Consider the following 14,976-nt stretch of genomic DNA (forward strand, 5'->3'; position numbering starts at 1 on the left):
CAGAACAGAGACCGGATAAGATTAGTCACAAGAGCGCTTGGGAGAGGAAAAAAAATGAAAAAACAAAGTTATTGGACTCAAGCTGATTAATTGTTTAACTTGTAATTACAAACTAAATTTAAAGTAAAATCATTAGCATACTACAGCAGATATATGGGCGACGGCGCTAATTATCAAGATGCTGCCTGAACCTCATGAAGAGCACATCTACATGACGACCTAATTAACTTTACAATGGGGGCGACTACCGTGATGTAATACTCCAGTAATAACACTGAGGAGATACTATCGCGGCCCTTAAAGACCTCCTTACGTGCGGATCCGCCTCTGCAGGACGTGTTCTCGTCGCTGAAGTCCCCGCAGTCGTTGTCCCCATCGCAGGCCCAGTGGTCGGGGATGCAGCGGCCGCTCGTGCACTGGAACTGGGCGTTGGAGCAGGACGGGACGCAGCCGGCCTCGTCGCTGCCGTCGCCGCAGTCGTCATCTGCGCACATGGGCAGACGCGTGAATGCGTGGACAGACGGAAACACAGCGGTGCCGATAGATGCTTTGAGCGGTCTCTGGCCTCACCTGAATCACAGCGCCATTTCACGCTGACGCATCGACCGTTGGAGCAGCTGAACTGGGTGAGGGGCTCACAGGTGGGGAAGGCTGGAACGCGTCATATACAGGATGAACACATGAAAAACGGAGGATGATCAATGGATGCGCTCACAGACATGAGGTTGGCTGGTGTCAGAGGAGAAGATGCCCAGGATGGAGTTTGGTAACAAATACAACACAAACCTACTGCAATGCTGCTTCTATGCATTTTATCTACTGTAAATCTTCCATGTTGTCATGGTAACATTACCTAAATAGCAGTAAACAAGAGTCTGTGCATCCAACAGATCATCGCCGTCCTCGGAACAATGCCCCCAGCTTAAAATGTGCGTCCACTCACACACTGTGATGAATACATTACCAAGGTTATGTGCGCTGGTTTGAACCCTACACTTCATTCTCGCCGCACGAAAGCAACGCTGGTCAGAGTCTCTTTTGCCGCGGCCGTGCTGAAAACGCAAGCGGAGAACGATGCGAAAGTCCTCTCGAGCATCGCTCCGTGTCAAAGGAAGCCTTCGCAGTGCCGATGCTTTATTCACGACGGGCTCTTCGCACTTCCCCGTCATTATCAACGCTTCCCATCACAACTCTACACGTGTGAAAAAAAGACGTATGTGGCCCCGGAGCCGCAACAAACGCCGCACCCTGACGCCTTAATGCACAAAGTGCACGTCTGAGCCCATGCGGGTTTCATAACGAGGCAGATGTGCGAAATCTCAATCTACTATAAGCAGAAGAAGAAGTTGCGCGCCTGTGGTTTTGTGCGTCTTGAGGGTAAGTTGCGCATTTCAACTGACTATTTACATGATACGACAACTTCGGTTGCCTCGTTTCGAAGCTTTGGCCGCTGACGTTGGGATGCGAACCTTCTCGGCCGCATCCATCGCTGCAGCCACATGTTCTGTGGACTGATGACATTGTCACGAGCGCCGTGTTTTTATCCCCGTCCGACCGACGCGGGGACACTGTGCGCGTGGTATTTTTTTAAAAGCCCATTACCGGATGCCTGTTTTATTGACTTCAGCACGAAACGCGAGTCAACGCTGGAATTGATTTGCCGGCTACGCCTTCCGCCGCCTGCGGCACCTCGGGCGCTTGTCGAGGAGACATATTGTATCTTTATGACACCGGCGTCGTCCATATTTCCCTCAAATGCGCTCGGTCTCAGTGCAGCACGCGACTTGTTGGGATTTCACATTCATTAAATATAAAGCAAGAACGTCCATAAATAATGAAAGAGGGAGCCCGGCTAAAAGTGAAACGCCGGCATCCATAAATAATGAGTGCTTCAGGTGAACAGAGAGCCCGATATGAGACACTGCGCGACAACTACTAAACTACTGACAAACAAAATCCAAATTAGTATCAATCTCCAAGGCAGCCGCCACTGAGCTTCAGGTGTTCCAAAACCCACAGTAGCTGCACTAAAGCTAAGCGAGGTGCCAGCGCTGCACAGCGGCGCGCCTGCGGAGAAGTAATGCCCGAGGAGGCCCAGACAACAGTATGGCAGAGAATATGTTTAGCTGCACAGCTTGATTATGATTGAATGAAGCCGAGCATGAACTTTAATTACTGCTCACACCCCGGCTGTTTGTGAGCGCGTGTCGGAGCAGCTCAGGACGCACAAAGGGAGGCTGAGGTGATACGGCGGCGCCGCGGCGTTCGGCAGACATCAATCACGGTGAGAGGCTGCTTTAATACAGCTAGTGATTAAAGGAGAGTCTTAACCCCCCGCCGCAGATTCATCCAGTTCAACCGGTCGTCCCAAAAAACATAGCTTTTAGTCTAAAATGCTCTTTTCGTTGCAAAAACACCCTACTTTATAAAGATCTCTGAAAAGCTGATGCCATAACAACGTAGTTAATCCACAACACCTCCTAAGTGATGCTGACACGTTGTGTAATACCACCGAGACGCCTACTGCACGTCACCCGTTTCAGCTGATGTCATCAGCGAAAGGCACGTCGACTTCCTGTTCCAAAGAACACGGCAGCGATTATTCACCCCCTTTAATGGTGCGTTTTCGAGGCACTTGGTTCCTAAACAAGGGCGCCGACCAAAATGCTCTAAAAGCATCTGTGCAACAATAGGCTTCTTCTTGTAGTTGTAAATTAAGTCGATTAGATTCCGGTTGCGCTCTCTCTCTGTTTTTCCCGCAGCCACTGACAAACGCTTCAGTTTGTCTGGTTTGTGTCTCATCCGTCCGCATCCTCACCACTTTCCTTCTAACGCTAGACGCAGTGTTGAACTCCACTGTCTGCTGCTGCAGCGATGTTACGAAACAGATGCTCAGCGAACATGAAGTAAGACGTCTACTCCAGCAGATTATACGGATCCGAGCAGCTTTCATATCTCTAATACTGCTACAGGTGGACAGTCGCAACGTTAAAACAGCGGGTGAATGTTTTCGTCGTGGACTTAAAGTGCTTTTGAGGATATTGTGTGAATTAAGAATGAACTTTAGTGCAAAGACGTCGGTGGATAGTACAGTACAGTAAGTACTGGCCTCTGAGTACATTCTGCCTTTAAGTGGAAACTGTTTCCAGCACACAGAATAAAAGCAAGTGTTGAGCAGAACAAACAATGATCCCGACACATTTGTAGAGTTTAACAGCCTTATAGGACTTATAAAAGTAAAAGGGCAGCACTTACACTTACAAACATCAAAGCCATTGTAAGATGTACAGTATGTTTTGATTTCAATCACTATTAACTGAAAAATAGCAAAAAAAGAGTTGAGCTTTGCAGCGTGCATCTACAGGTCTGCCTGTTTCGCACCAAACGCAGCAGCCGTTACAGTACTGTCACTCGAACGGCCACGCGTGACTCACCGCACGACGTCTCATCGGACGCGTCCCCGCAGTCGTCCTCCTGGTCGCAGCTCCAGGCTCGAGGTATGCACCGTCCACTGCGACAGGCGAACTGGTCCGACGGACAGGGCCGGGCTGAGGGAGGGAACGGAGCCGCTTTAGCTTAATCACACGCGCTCAAGTCGACGTGGGATGTGCACGAGTACATCACGGCGACGCCATCGCCCGCATGGCGCTAAAAGTGCCTCAACCACCTGAAGGGTGGGGTGGGGGGGGGGGGGGTAAAGGCCACAGGAAGTGTGTTGCTACATGACGGGCTGATCTGAGACGTGCACGTCCATCTGCCTGCGAGGGAACATCCATCATCCCCTGGAAAACGCCCGTGTGCGCGTCCTGGGAGGATAAGGAGCCATGTGATACGCTTCTAGTGCTCCTGACATTGCGCGGATCCTCTGAGGTTCTACAGCTCTTTGATATCAGAGAGGGCCCGCGCACAATGAGATTGATTGCACTGTGGTGAAGATGCTCGCGATCCGACTTAGAACTGGTGAGGACTTCTCCGATGACACTAGACACCTCTGTAGGAGCCTTTGATGGATGACGTGTACATGTACATCTGAGAACACTTCTGGAATCCAGCATCACGTTTTTATGCTGGTTTACGTTCCAGCTTCCAATGATAAAGGATGTTGTTAAGCATAAAGGCAAAAAGCAGCAATCAAAGACAAACCACATAAAAAGTTACACTTGTCTTGATGTTGTGCTATTGATAGTCATTGAAGAAGTCTTGCAGTTCATCAAATCAGCAGCAGAAATACACCAGTCTAGCAGATGCTACTGTAAAACCGCAATAAGACATATGACATCTTTTTTTTGTATTTGTTTTTGCTCAGGTTATAATTAGTATATTTATATTATTTAAGTCAAATCTGTGAAGTAATAAAACAAGTGTAAATCAATGTTTGCAAAGTAGGCAGATATCTAAATATCTATAATATCTAAAAATAGTTAATAAAATGTAACTAATAAACAACAAAAGCATAATAACAATAATAACCATCATTATTCATTCCCACACGCTTAATTAATCACTAATTCTGCCTCATAAAGGTTGTTACTGGTTTATGATATACATTATGAAGATCTATCGCCATCACAGAAGCTACGTCTGCAGACACAATGCATGTAGAATGGAGGCTGTGTGCACGCTGTACCTGCGCAGGTGGAGTTGGCCTCATCCTCACCGGCCCCACAGTCGCTCATGCCGTCGCACAGCCATCTTTTGGGAATGCAGCGATTGTTGCTGCACTTGAACTGGTCGCTGGGACACGTGTGATTGGCTGCAAGCGTCCCCACAAAAAAGTCAAGTCAAACAATAGAGTCACTCGTCAGCGATGATGTCACTCGTGTTTACTCGTCCTTTACCAGCGAACCAGGGGTCCTAAGTGGTATTAGTTTAATGTAGAAGCCACCTCCTTAGTTTTTTTCCAGTCCTGTCATTTAGCTTTAATTACACATTGACCATTCGTATTCATTACAGCCCACCACTCATAAATCACACTAATTTAATGCGAGCGAGTTCCTGCGTAGTTCTGGGACGCGGTGACGCTACTGTTCATGATAAATTACCTTTGATTTTGATGTTACATACATTATAATTCATAATACCTGGTGTTTGGGAATATCTCCGTGCCAAACGTGAGACTGAGACCAAATTAAATCCGTAACGATCCCGTGCGTTGTCGCAGGCGTCGCTTCTGGTTAACTCCATTCTCTTAGGAGGTGCAAAAGGCAAACGTGTCTTACGATGATGAAAGACTGACCAAATTGGCATCGGGCGCTTACTGCACGCTCCCTTTATGCAGCATGAATCAATATTTATCTACTTTCAAATCAGGAGCCTTGTCTTTCTGGAGAAACACAGCGTTCGCCTATAAAACCCGTTACAGTAGATGATGTTATAGTATGGAGCACATTAGGAATTGATCTTTCAGTTGTGATAATTATAGCAGAGATTACATTACTATAGGCCGCCCTGTAAAACCTGAGCATCCAAGTAGCGTTTGAGGGGCTGACTCCTTATTGAGGGAGGAGCGGGGTTACGTGCAGGGCGGAGGGGAAATCTTAGCTTTTCCTATTGTTCGGCATTCGCGCTCACAGCAGCCGTGGCTCTCCTCGTCGCTTCCGTCCAGACAGTCGTCGTCCCCGTCGCACTTCCACAGGGCTCGAATGCAGCGCTGATTGTGGCACTGGAACTCGTCGCTCCTGCACCGCGGCGGCTCCGAGCGGCCGCCGGCTCCTTCTGGGGAGGAAACGGCGAGCGGGACGCGGGATGAGCTGCAGGTGTGCGCGAGTTAAACGCCCTAATGACGCTCACGCCTCATATTAGCGGGGAGCCGCTGGGAGGCGGAGGCTTCAACCTTTATTTATTAGCGGATTTGCAATGCGGAGGGATTCGTTCGCGCCGCCTGCTCCTCCTGCTTCATCACGTACCTGCGCAGGTGACGTTGTTGGACTCCAGAACCTGGTTGTCGGCGCACGCACACACTCGGCCCCCGGGGACGGCGAGGCACAGGGTACCGCAGCCGCCGTAATTTACACTGCACGCGTTGTCGCCTGCGGAAACACATTTCAAAATAAGAGACTAATAAAACTTTTTTTTTCCTATTTTGCCTGTTCTCCACCTGTGAGGTGAACGGCAGAGACTCAGGTGTTTCAACCACAGAAAAATGCCTCGATACAAACTCGATCCCCGCCTGCCACGTGATCTACAAGCACACGTCCAGCTCGTTTTCCATCCATTTTCTCGCAGGAAAAATTGTCTTTCAGGACGAAGCTGACGCTCTCAGAAGAAAAAAAAAGAAGCATCTGGTGACGTTAAGGCGCGAGACACCTTTGTCACTTTCATTTAACACAGGCCCAGAAGCGGCGCCTGAGCCAATGAGATAAAGCGTTTGCTTTTGTACGAGCCAATCAGTGGAAGTCGGAGGAGCGGACAGCCAATTAATTTATTCACTGACATGAGCGGCGCGGAGATCAGAAGCTCCCCGCGCGCTGTGAACCGAGCCCGCAGTAACACAAGCACCCGTCTGTAGCGCGCGCTTTGGTGTTTCCCCCCTCACAACACACGAAATCCGCGGGCTTTAAAGTTGCAGGAGGTTTAAACCAAACTGTCAAGACTGAAATCACGCCGCTGAACTTCGTACAATTATATTTCAACAAGCGTGGAGTGGAAGTGTCAACCTCCCCTGGGTGCAGAGTGCTGGTCTGAGCGCTGAGGGTTTTTTTTTTTTTTAATGCCTATTATGGAATAACAAAAGAAACGCCTGCTGAGAAGCTCTGCGCGCTTTTCCACTGTCAGCCGTATCCGCCGCCTCTCCTATCTGTTCTTTTCAGCTTCGTAACAGCACGAATCCATCATCATCTGCTACAGGACCGAGCACCCCCCCCCCGAGCCCGCGGTCACTTCGTTTCACTTTGCAGAGTGGATTTTCAAAGTGACTGCTCATCAATGGCCGCTTTAAGCCACGCAATCTGACGCCGCAGAAATCTCCACTCCGCAGAGCGTCTAAAGAAGAAACGCGCGGACCTCCAGCGCGGTTGAGGCCCGTTCTGGGCGTCAAACCGCCACCGACCTTGCTGACTCTGGGCGTCGTAGACGCGCAGGCCGAACAGCGGCGGCCGCTCGCTCCGCAGCAGGGTGACGTCGCCGGTGGACAGGTCCAGCTGGAAGACCGAGGCGTTCATGTACTCCGTCCAGAAGATGAAATTCCGGTGATGGGAGATTCCGAAGGGGTGGTTCAGCTCCTTCCCGTTGTACACCACCTGCGCCGCCAGGTAAACACGCAGCACAAGCCAAGGGATTAGTCACAGGAAGGCGGCGTCAGCGAAAAACCCCATCAGTCATCTCCAAAAGGAGCTCCAGCTGTTTGAATGCGGCTTAGGAGCGATTTGATCGCAGTATATGATGAATGCGATTCAATTTCTTTATAGAAATGTACTCGAGCAGCGCTGTCTGCTTCTAATAATGTTTGCTGGAGTCTTGGCATTGATTAAATAGCATTTGCAAATAATTCATTAGCTCATTACGCCGGTACAGCTACAGTTGACAGGAGCAATCGGGGGATGAAGGGACATCGACTTGACGGTTAATATTAAAAAGAGGAGCAGTTGTCAGTCGTTGGGCCGTTTCTTTGCAGATTAAGATTCCATCAGCGCCATAATATGGGGATTGGGCCCTGAAATGATGTCACTGTACATGTTTACACGTCTACACAGAATGTGGTTCATTTCTTTTTTAGTTTAAACAGTTTTATATTGATAATTGTGAATTCATTCTACTGTCTATTGTAGGAGACAGTGAAACCATTGTTTTCAGCGGTGAAGATGAATTTCACGTTTCAGTTACATAAAGCAACAGCCGGCGTGATTGTCACATTCCTCCCAACACAAAGCTGAAGCCTTCTGGACGACCTGAATCTCGGATGAAGGAGCACCTGAACCTTCAGACTCACCATTCGTCCGGTTCCGTTAAGCTGAATCTTCTCGATGTGATCGTAGTAGGCGTCGCACCAGTACATGGTGCCGGTGCCGTGGTCCAGGGTCAGACCGTTGGGCCACAGCATGTTGGACGTGACGAAAATGTGCCGATTGGACCCGTCCATCCAGGCTTTCTCTATGCGTCCTATGCTGTCGTTGACTTCATCCTCCTCCCAGTCTGTCCAGTACATCCAGCTGTCACACAGACGAGGCCACAGATGGACACAACAGCAACACAGAGAAGTGATTTGACTTGTTTACCGACATCTCAGTGCCTTATTACGCCCTGATATGTCTTCTGTGTTGTGTTCTGTGATATTATTATTATATTGTTAATATTTGCTTCCCTGTGCACAGCACATAAGAATGAATCCAGGAAAACATTGTTAGCACGATGATAAAAGTTTTCCCAATTGAAATGGAAATGCACTGAATTTCCCCGCGTATAAACCCAAAGAATCAAACGTCCCTGGCGTTCAGAGGCGAGTGCGTCGTAAACTAAGAAATTACTCAGGCTTATCGAGGCAAAGTGCCGCTTGACTGCACCTCAAGGCAAAGCTAGGAGTCTCCCATGCCCCGCCAAGGAGAAGCATCTTGTGTTCTGCCAGGCTGCCGCTCTCGGTGGACTGTATTTAAAACACGATCGGGTCACCGCTTTGACGCGAGTCCTTCTCCGGTAACCGCGCACCAGGGGATTCGCTGTATTTGAGCGCCGGCGACTGAGCCGTGTAGCCCCCTGCCTCTCGTCAATGATAGAGGGCCGGCTAAGGGGGGAGATGAAGCGGAACGGGACGCGGACGGCTCAAAGTCGTCTTCTACAAACTCGCGCATTGTTCACGCCACATCTGACGGACGCAAAGCGGTCCAACTGTCAAAATCAGCAAATCACATCTACTTGGCTTCTAAAATTCTACCTGCAATTATTATCTGCTTCACAATTACATTATATTGAGTGATTTCTTTTACAGTACGTGGTAACATTCTTAATATATTTAGTTTTTAAACTGGTGGTTGGGCAAAACTGTAAATTCAACAGATTAAGAATTTGATTAAAAAGTAGCCTTTAATTCAGTTGTATGTTGTTCAGTCAGACAATGTTGTTCTTTAAAATGTGTATTAAAATGTATTAAAATGGTCTTTTTTTGCCTTAATTGCTAAAAGGTAAAAAGTCAGCCTAGGTGTTTTTTTTTATAGGTCTGTGAAATTTCTAATGCAGCAAAGATAAACAGGTACGATAGCGTCATGTCGACGCTAACAGTTCTTATCACGTCAGCGCAGAGCGAAGGCGGCAAACGGAGCAGAAAATGAGGCAGCGAGAATGCAGCGGAGGGATCGGTTGGAGAGCTTCACCCATTTCAGCAGAAGAGACCCTTCCCGCAGAGCAGATAGAGATCAAAGGACTGTCGTGTTCAGGGTGAATTCCCCCCCGCAGAAGCTCCCAACTAGCTTTTCTAATCATTTGTGCTGTCAGTGGGAGGGTCTGAGTAAAAGTTATCCTTCCTTATGAAAAAAGCACTGAGACGTGACACCGCTGCTGTAGCCGTCGGAGTTAAACTCTCACATGCACCGAGGTTCGAAGCCGTTTGTTTACAAGTGTCAATACGTTGTACCAGGATGTTCCACCGTATTCACATTTAGTCTGGGCTGCAGTTAGATGTTACGGGCAAGTGAAGAAGTTCAGAAATAACAACGGCTACGTTTGGTTTTTGGCCGCGCTTAATTCTCACAGCAACGATGCTGCTCTGTGAAGCAGGATGTTCAGAGCCAGTCCTTTGAGGCCGGAAACTAATCTTGGACCGCGATGGATTGGCTGCGTGTTAATACGCTTTAAGCCCGAAAGTGTTAATCCTAAAGATCCTTGAGACACCCTTTGCAGTGTCTTCTCTGTATGGTAATTACCACATCTGATGGTGGAGTCCTTCATGAGTTTGAACAGTGGAACGACGGAGGTGATATGTGTGGTGAAGGGAACGTGACCGCGGTCTTCCTCAATGACCTCCCACAATCCTCCTGTCCTCATTAAAGAGTAGATGTTGTTTAAAATTAATATAAAAATTAAGTGGTTCAGTTAAAGTTTAGACGCATGACCACCAAAAAAATTTAATTCCACCTGGATACATCTGGTGCTACTGCATCTGCAGAAGCAAACAAGTGAGCTCTCCTGAGCTCACAAAGCCCCAAAAAACATATCCCAAACCCATTTAAAGAAGTGAGAGGAAAGATAATTGTTTTTCTCATTGACTGTCAGTGCTCAAGGATACAGTAAAAAAAACCTGCAAACAGGACATGTTTTTTTTCTTAACCTTTCTTATAAATCCCCCACAGCCCACCCACATCTAATTTATTTTTCCATCTGCGCTGCGAGCAGTTTTTCGCTTCGAGAACCACCAGCAGCAGAATTTGTATCTTTCATACATACAATAAAGCAGACAATGTTCCCATTTCCCGGACCTGTTCAGGGGGTCCACGACGATGGCTCTGGGGTGGGACATGTTGCCTTCCAGGAGGGTCTTCCTGGTCTGCGAGGCTCTGTCCAATCTGGCCACGCTGATCGTCTTCCTGTAGCCGTCGTTGGTCCAGTACAAATTGTTTCCGATCCAGTCCACGGAGATCCCTTCGACGTTGTCCAGCTCTAGAAGAGAGTCAGCAGCACGAAATTAAAAGTCCACGAACAAATGCAAATGTTGAGACATACGGAGAGTAAAATACTGGCAGTTCTACTACACTGTATACATTTGAAAGTCAAAGGTGCTGGACACGGCCCCTCCATGGACTCACCGTCCTTCAGTATGGTCTCTCGGCTGCTCCCATCTATTTTCTGACGGCCGATGAGGAAGCTGGTGGTGTCCGCGAAGTAGACGTGGCCCAGCTCTGCGTGGTAATCGATGGCTCGGGGGTTGACCAGGTCCTCGATGGGCACCATGTGTTCATCGCTGGACTTGATGTTCATGTCCAGGCCTTGGATGACTCCGGGCCGGCCCTTGCCGTAGAAGAGGAAGAGATCGCTTTTAGGCTCTGCAAGGCAAGAAAGGACAGAGCGTTTTGTTTTTTTTCTTTTTTTTATTGTTATTGTCAATTAATTGGGCTAATTCATCAGTGCTGATCCCAGCATTAAACCCTCTTACCGGCCTTATTGTTCCTATATGTGAGCCTGAGCCAGGGGCATCCATTCACCTTAATGGAGCCAGTAATCAGTGCCAATGACTATACTCTGCCTGCTCCATCATGCTCATGCTATAAAGCTGCCGTGACAGTAACAGAAGTAAAGTGCTTGAGCAAACAGACAATGGCAATACTTACCTTAGCTGGTGAGCACTGCGTCTGATCTAAAATAACACGGTGCCTGGGTAGAAAGTGAAACGGAGGCCTAGAAAGCTGAGGCAGCTCCTCTGCAGCCCACCAGCCACTCAGGGGGCTGTGTGCTCTGGAACCCGTTGGGATCTTCCAGAGAGACAGGAGGAGGAATGAGGGAGGGCTTCCGGTGAGAAAAGACCTCTCCTCACTCTTAGCCCCTACCCAGGAGACTGGGTTTGCCGGGGGTGAGGACCACACATGCCTCGCTTCAATTTATCATTTTGCGAGGGAGAGACCAACTACCCAAGAGACAATTAAGCGTTGCGAGAGACCCAGATATCAAACCCCAGCGTGACTGCTCCGTGAAATAGCACTAGCATTTAGCGCAAGGCTCTTATTATGCTCGGAGAGAGGGAGTGTTCGTGCCAGAGAGAGAGAGAGAGCTGGTGTCATCAGAACATCTACGAGAGGAGAATAAATCAAACGCATCATGCCAAACCTCCCAATGCTTCGTTACTCCAATCCAATTGTGGTGGGCCTCAAGACTGTGTCATCAATTTGATCCCATGCTTTTATTGTCAACTGCACAATGTCCAGCAACTGATGGAAGCAGCCGGTAAATGCAAGCAAACTTAAAACCCCATTAAGGTAATAATCAGACAGGTTGCAACTGGTCAATAGGGGAACATCAATTTCACATGGGCCTATGTCCACGAGCTCTCATTTTGGTCAATATATACTGTACTGTAGCTAATGCACGTGTAACACACAATCAGGCCTAATATGACCTTTGAGGCTGTGTCAGTATCACAGCAGAACGTCTTATGGAGCTCATTGTACGTCTGCAGCAACAAAATATATACGTCATGACATCTTTAAAAACCTTCCCACCATTTTTGTGGTTTGATTTTTTTAGGTGTTCTGCACTGACAGTTCCAAGACCTCATCCAACCTCCCACTCAGACGTCAACTTTGAGATTATCTCAAACTTGACTGTACTGTATCTGCAGTATAATGTTCACATACTTACAGTACCTGGTGTTTTAAAATAGTAATTTGACAAATAAATAAAACATTAAATTTAAATTTTGTACAGTAGCATCCGTGGGTGTTTATATAGCACGGAGCCTCTAGTCTGTGATGTAAAATACATTTTAATAATTTCTGCTACAGATGGATTTTAAGAAGCTCATAAGATCATAGAAACAATCATATCACATTATATATACAGTTATAGGACAAGAACAGAATACTGACTTTTGCAGGCCTGTCCATCGGAGCCCAGGTTGTAGCCAGTACGACAGCGGCACGTCCTTGACTTGTAGCTGCCGCTCAGAAGGCAAATGTGAGAGCATCCACCTGCCTTTCCATACGGATCCTTCTCACATGCGTGACTCCTGACTGTGGGGAAAATTTAAAAAAAGGGGAGCCGAGAATCATAACAAGCGAGTGAAGCAGCATCTTGTGAGCCAGTTCGAGTCATTCACTACATGCCTACAGTAATGGTAACCTACATAGTGCAGGACCCGTCCTTTACCTCGTGGCTGACTGAGCTTGTGGTAAACACGGAGTCCTCTACTATTCCCCAGGCTGGCTAGTGTCCTGCTCTCTGCTGTGAGGTTGAACCTGTGGATCTGCAGCAGCTCCACGGAGGGACTCCCTTTGGAAGGATCAGAGTGGGTAGCATAGAGGTAGTCCTCAAACACAGCTAATGAATAAATGTAAGACACCTGAAAAACACGAGAGGTTCACGGTGCTTTATTTGCATCATCTCCGCAGCCAAAAATAAATAAAACCACTGGAGAATACAAAGTAAACAGACATGGATATAAGACAGTTTCTTTATGCCTTGACAATAAGCATGGAGGTGATGGAGGGGGTTGTGGTGCGGTCTGGGCACTTGGCCGCGCACTCAGAGTCAGTGGGGAGGCCGCTGGCCTTGACACCACAGCCTCTATGCCACATTTAGCAGGCTGACACCCACACGAGCGACATGGCTGGATGGACTGTGTTCACAAGAAGTCCACCTGGGCGCACTGGGCGACACCTCAACACCGGGGGCACCGGGAAACATGCATCAGAAGAAATAAATAAATAAACCCAGCACTCAAGCGTCTCTCTCTCTACGGATTCTGGCCTTGGCATTTTGACAGCACGCGGGAACTTCGACGGCAACAGGAATTCCTGGTGGTGGCCTTTTACAGCATCAGCCACATACGATCAAGGTTAAAAGCATTGCATAGAGTCAATTATCAGCCTCCTGATGAATGTAAATGTTTTATTCTAAGCAAACAGTTAAATCAGAGGTCAGCTCAAATTTGAAGGAATGGATGATTCCATGATCAAACACTGGGTGTGTAGTACTGTTTGTCTGATGCCACTGGAGAGCACTGGTAAAACAGTTGCATGTCTCCTGTCACGCGGACGCAGCCGCATGGAGAAGCTCCCTCCGGCTAATGGAGGAGGCGATATCATGAAAAGAGCACCTGCACACACAATGCGGCGCTTGAACCGCATGTTTGGGGCAAAGATCCAGTTCAAGTTGCTGGGAAGGAGCCTCTAATGAGCAGAGTAGAGCTGACATAAAAGGCCTCAAAAGTAGACAACAGACCCACGCGTGTCCCAGATCCTTCAAGTTTAATAAACCACCTAATCTGAATTCAAAAGACCCGTTCTATGAGGACGAAGGAGGGATTATATCAAGAAGCAATGACATTAACACCTGTGACTGCAGTGATAAAACACGACGCCCCGAATGAGGAAGTGTGGAAAGAACATCTTATGTCACCATTTCTCAGGTCTGGTGAATGACGAGGGCGGCGGGACTGATGAGAGGAGCCTTCTCCGTCCATCAGCGGCGTGCGCTACTCACTTGGCCCCCGTGGATGACGGTGTGCCTCCTCTTGCCGTGATAATCCGCCACGTCGATGGAATCCAGGTAGGCGTCGGCCCAGTACACCAGCTTCTTGACCACGTCCAGCGCCACGGCGGTGGGCTGCTCGACTCTACGGTCCACCAGCCGCGTGCGGTTGGTGCCGTCCATGTTGCAGCGCTCCACCTTGGCCACGTTCCCGTAGTCGGTGAAGAAGAGCATCCTGCGGACGGCGAGAGTGCTTAAATGTAGGCTGTGTTCACTGCGTTGTTGGGAGAGCAAGAGTTACAGCGTGTGCAGTCACTAAATCATGCAAGATGCAGAGGCAAACTTGACTTTATAGCTCAACGTGCTCAGTCGAGCTGCAGCTGCCGACCAGTCCTTTAAACAGTACTGTACTTATTACACAGTGGCCGACTGGTGTCAAGTCAAATTACACCTCAGCATATTATGAACTACTGTGGCTACACAATGTGCAGTGAAGGTTGATAAACATGCTTCTCTGTAAACTACTTGGTCAAAATTAGCTTTTTTTGTAGTGAGAAAAGAAAATTTTAAATCTAAATGTACCTCAATTGCTATTATTTCTATTACTTTGGTAGCTGTTATTAAGCTATAGCTACTGAAGACTCCCAGACAGCTAAAGCAATGGCGGAAAAGATTGGACTAAATTGTCCGGTTTCCTCAAATTAAACTACACATTTCTTCTTAAAAACACACCTTGACTTAGTGCAAAACTGTTTATTTAAGAAATTAATCAGAAGATGCATCACAGGAGATTCTTGTGATCATCAGGCTCTATTAGTGATTAGGGAAACCACACAGCGGTACCAAACACTCGTCGCTCTCTCTCTCTCT

At 48.0% G+C, this 14,976-nt stretch overlaps 1 protein-coding gene across 9 annotated transcripts in view; it reads right to left on the reverse strand.

Moving 5' to 3' along the window:
• lrp1bb (low density lipoprotein receptor-related protein 1Bb) overlaps positions 1-14,976 on the reverse strand; it is a 176,085-nt gene that overhangs the window by 78,276 nt on the left and 82,833 nt on the right. For 8 of the 9 annotated variants that reach the window (XM_029136895.2, XM_029136893.2, XM_029136897.1 and 5 more), the window contains 13 exons: positions 14,119-14,341; positions 12,784-12,976; positions 12,504-12,647; positions 10,731-10,967; positions 10,404-10,584; positions 7,928-8,147; positions 7,049-7,238; positions 5,907-6,029; positions 5,572-5,715; positions 4,628-4,753; positions 3,435-3,548; positions 571-651; positions 314-484 (listed from right to left, as the gene is read on the reverse strand). In XM_029136895.2, the coding sequence (XP_028992728.1) occupies positions 314-484; positions 571-651; positions 3,435-3,548; positions 4,628-4,753; positions 5,572-5,715; positions 5,907-6,029; positions 7,049-7,238; positions 7,928-8,147; positions 10,404-10,584; positions 10,731-10,967; positions 12,504-12,647; positions 12,784-12,976; positions 14,119-14,341 (2,147 nt within the window). Of the gene's footprint in view, positions 1-313; positions 485-570; positions 652-3,434; positions 3,549-4,627; positions 4,754-5,571; positions 5,716-5,906; positions 6,030-7,048; positions 7,239-7,927; positions 8,148-10,403; positions 10,585-10,730; positions 11,180-12,503; positions 12,648-12,783; positions 12,977-14,118; positions 14,342-14,976 lie in introns of those variants that run through there. The other variant, XM_055504765.1, reaches the window with a different exon arrangement.

This window comes from Betta splendens, chromosome 21 (genome assembly GCF_900634795.4).
Source record: "Betta splendens chromosome 21, fBetSpl5.4, whole genome shotgun sequence".
NCBI classification, from domain to species: domain Eukaryota; kingdom Metazoa; phylum Chordata; class Actinopteri; order Anabantiformes; family Osphronemidae; genus Betta; species Betta splendens.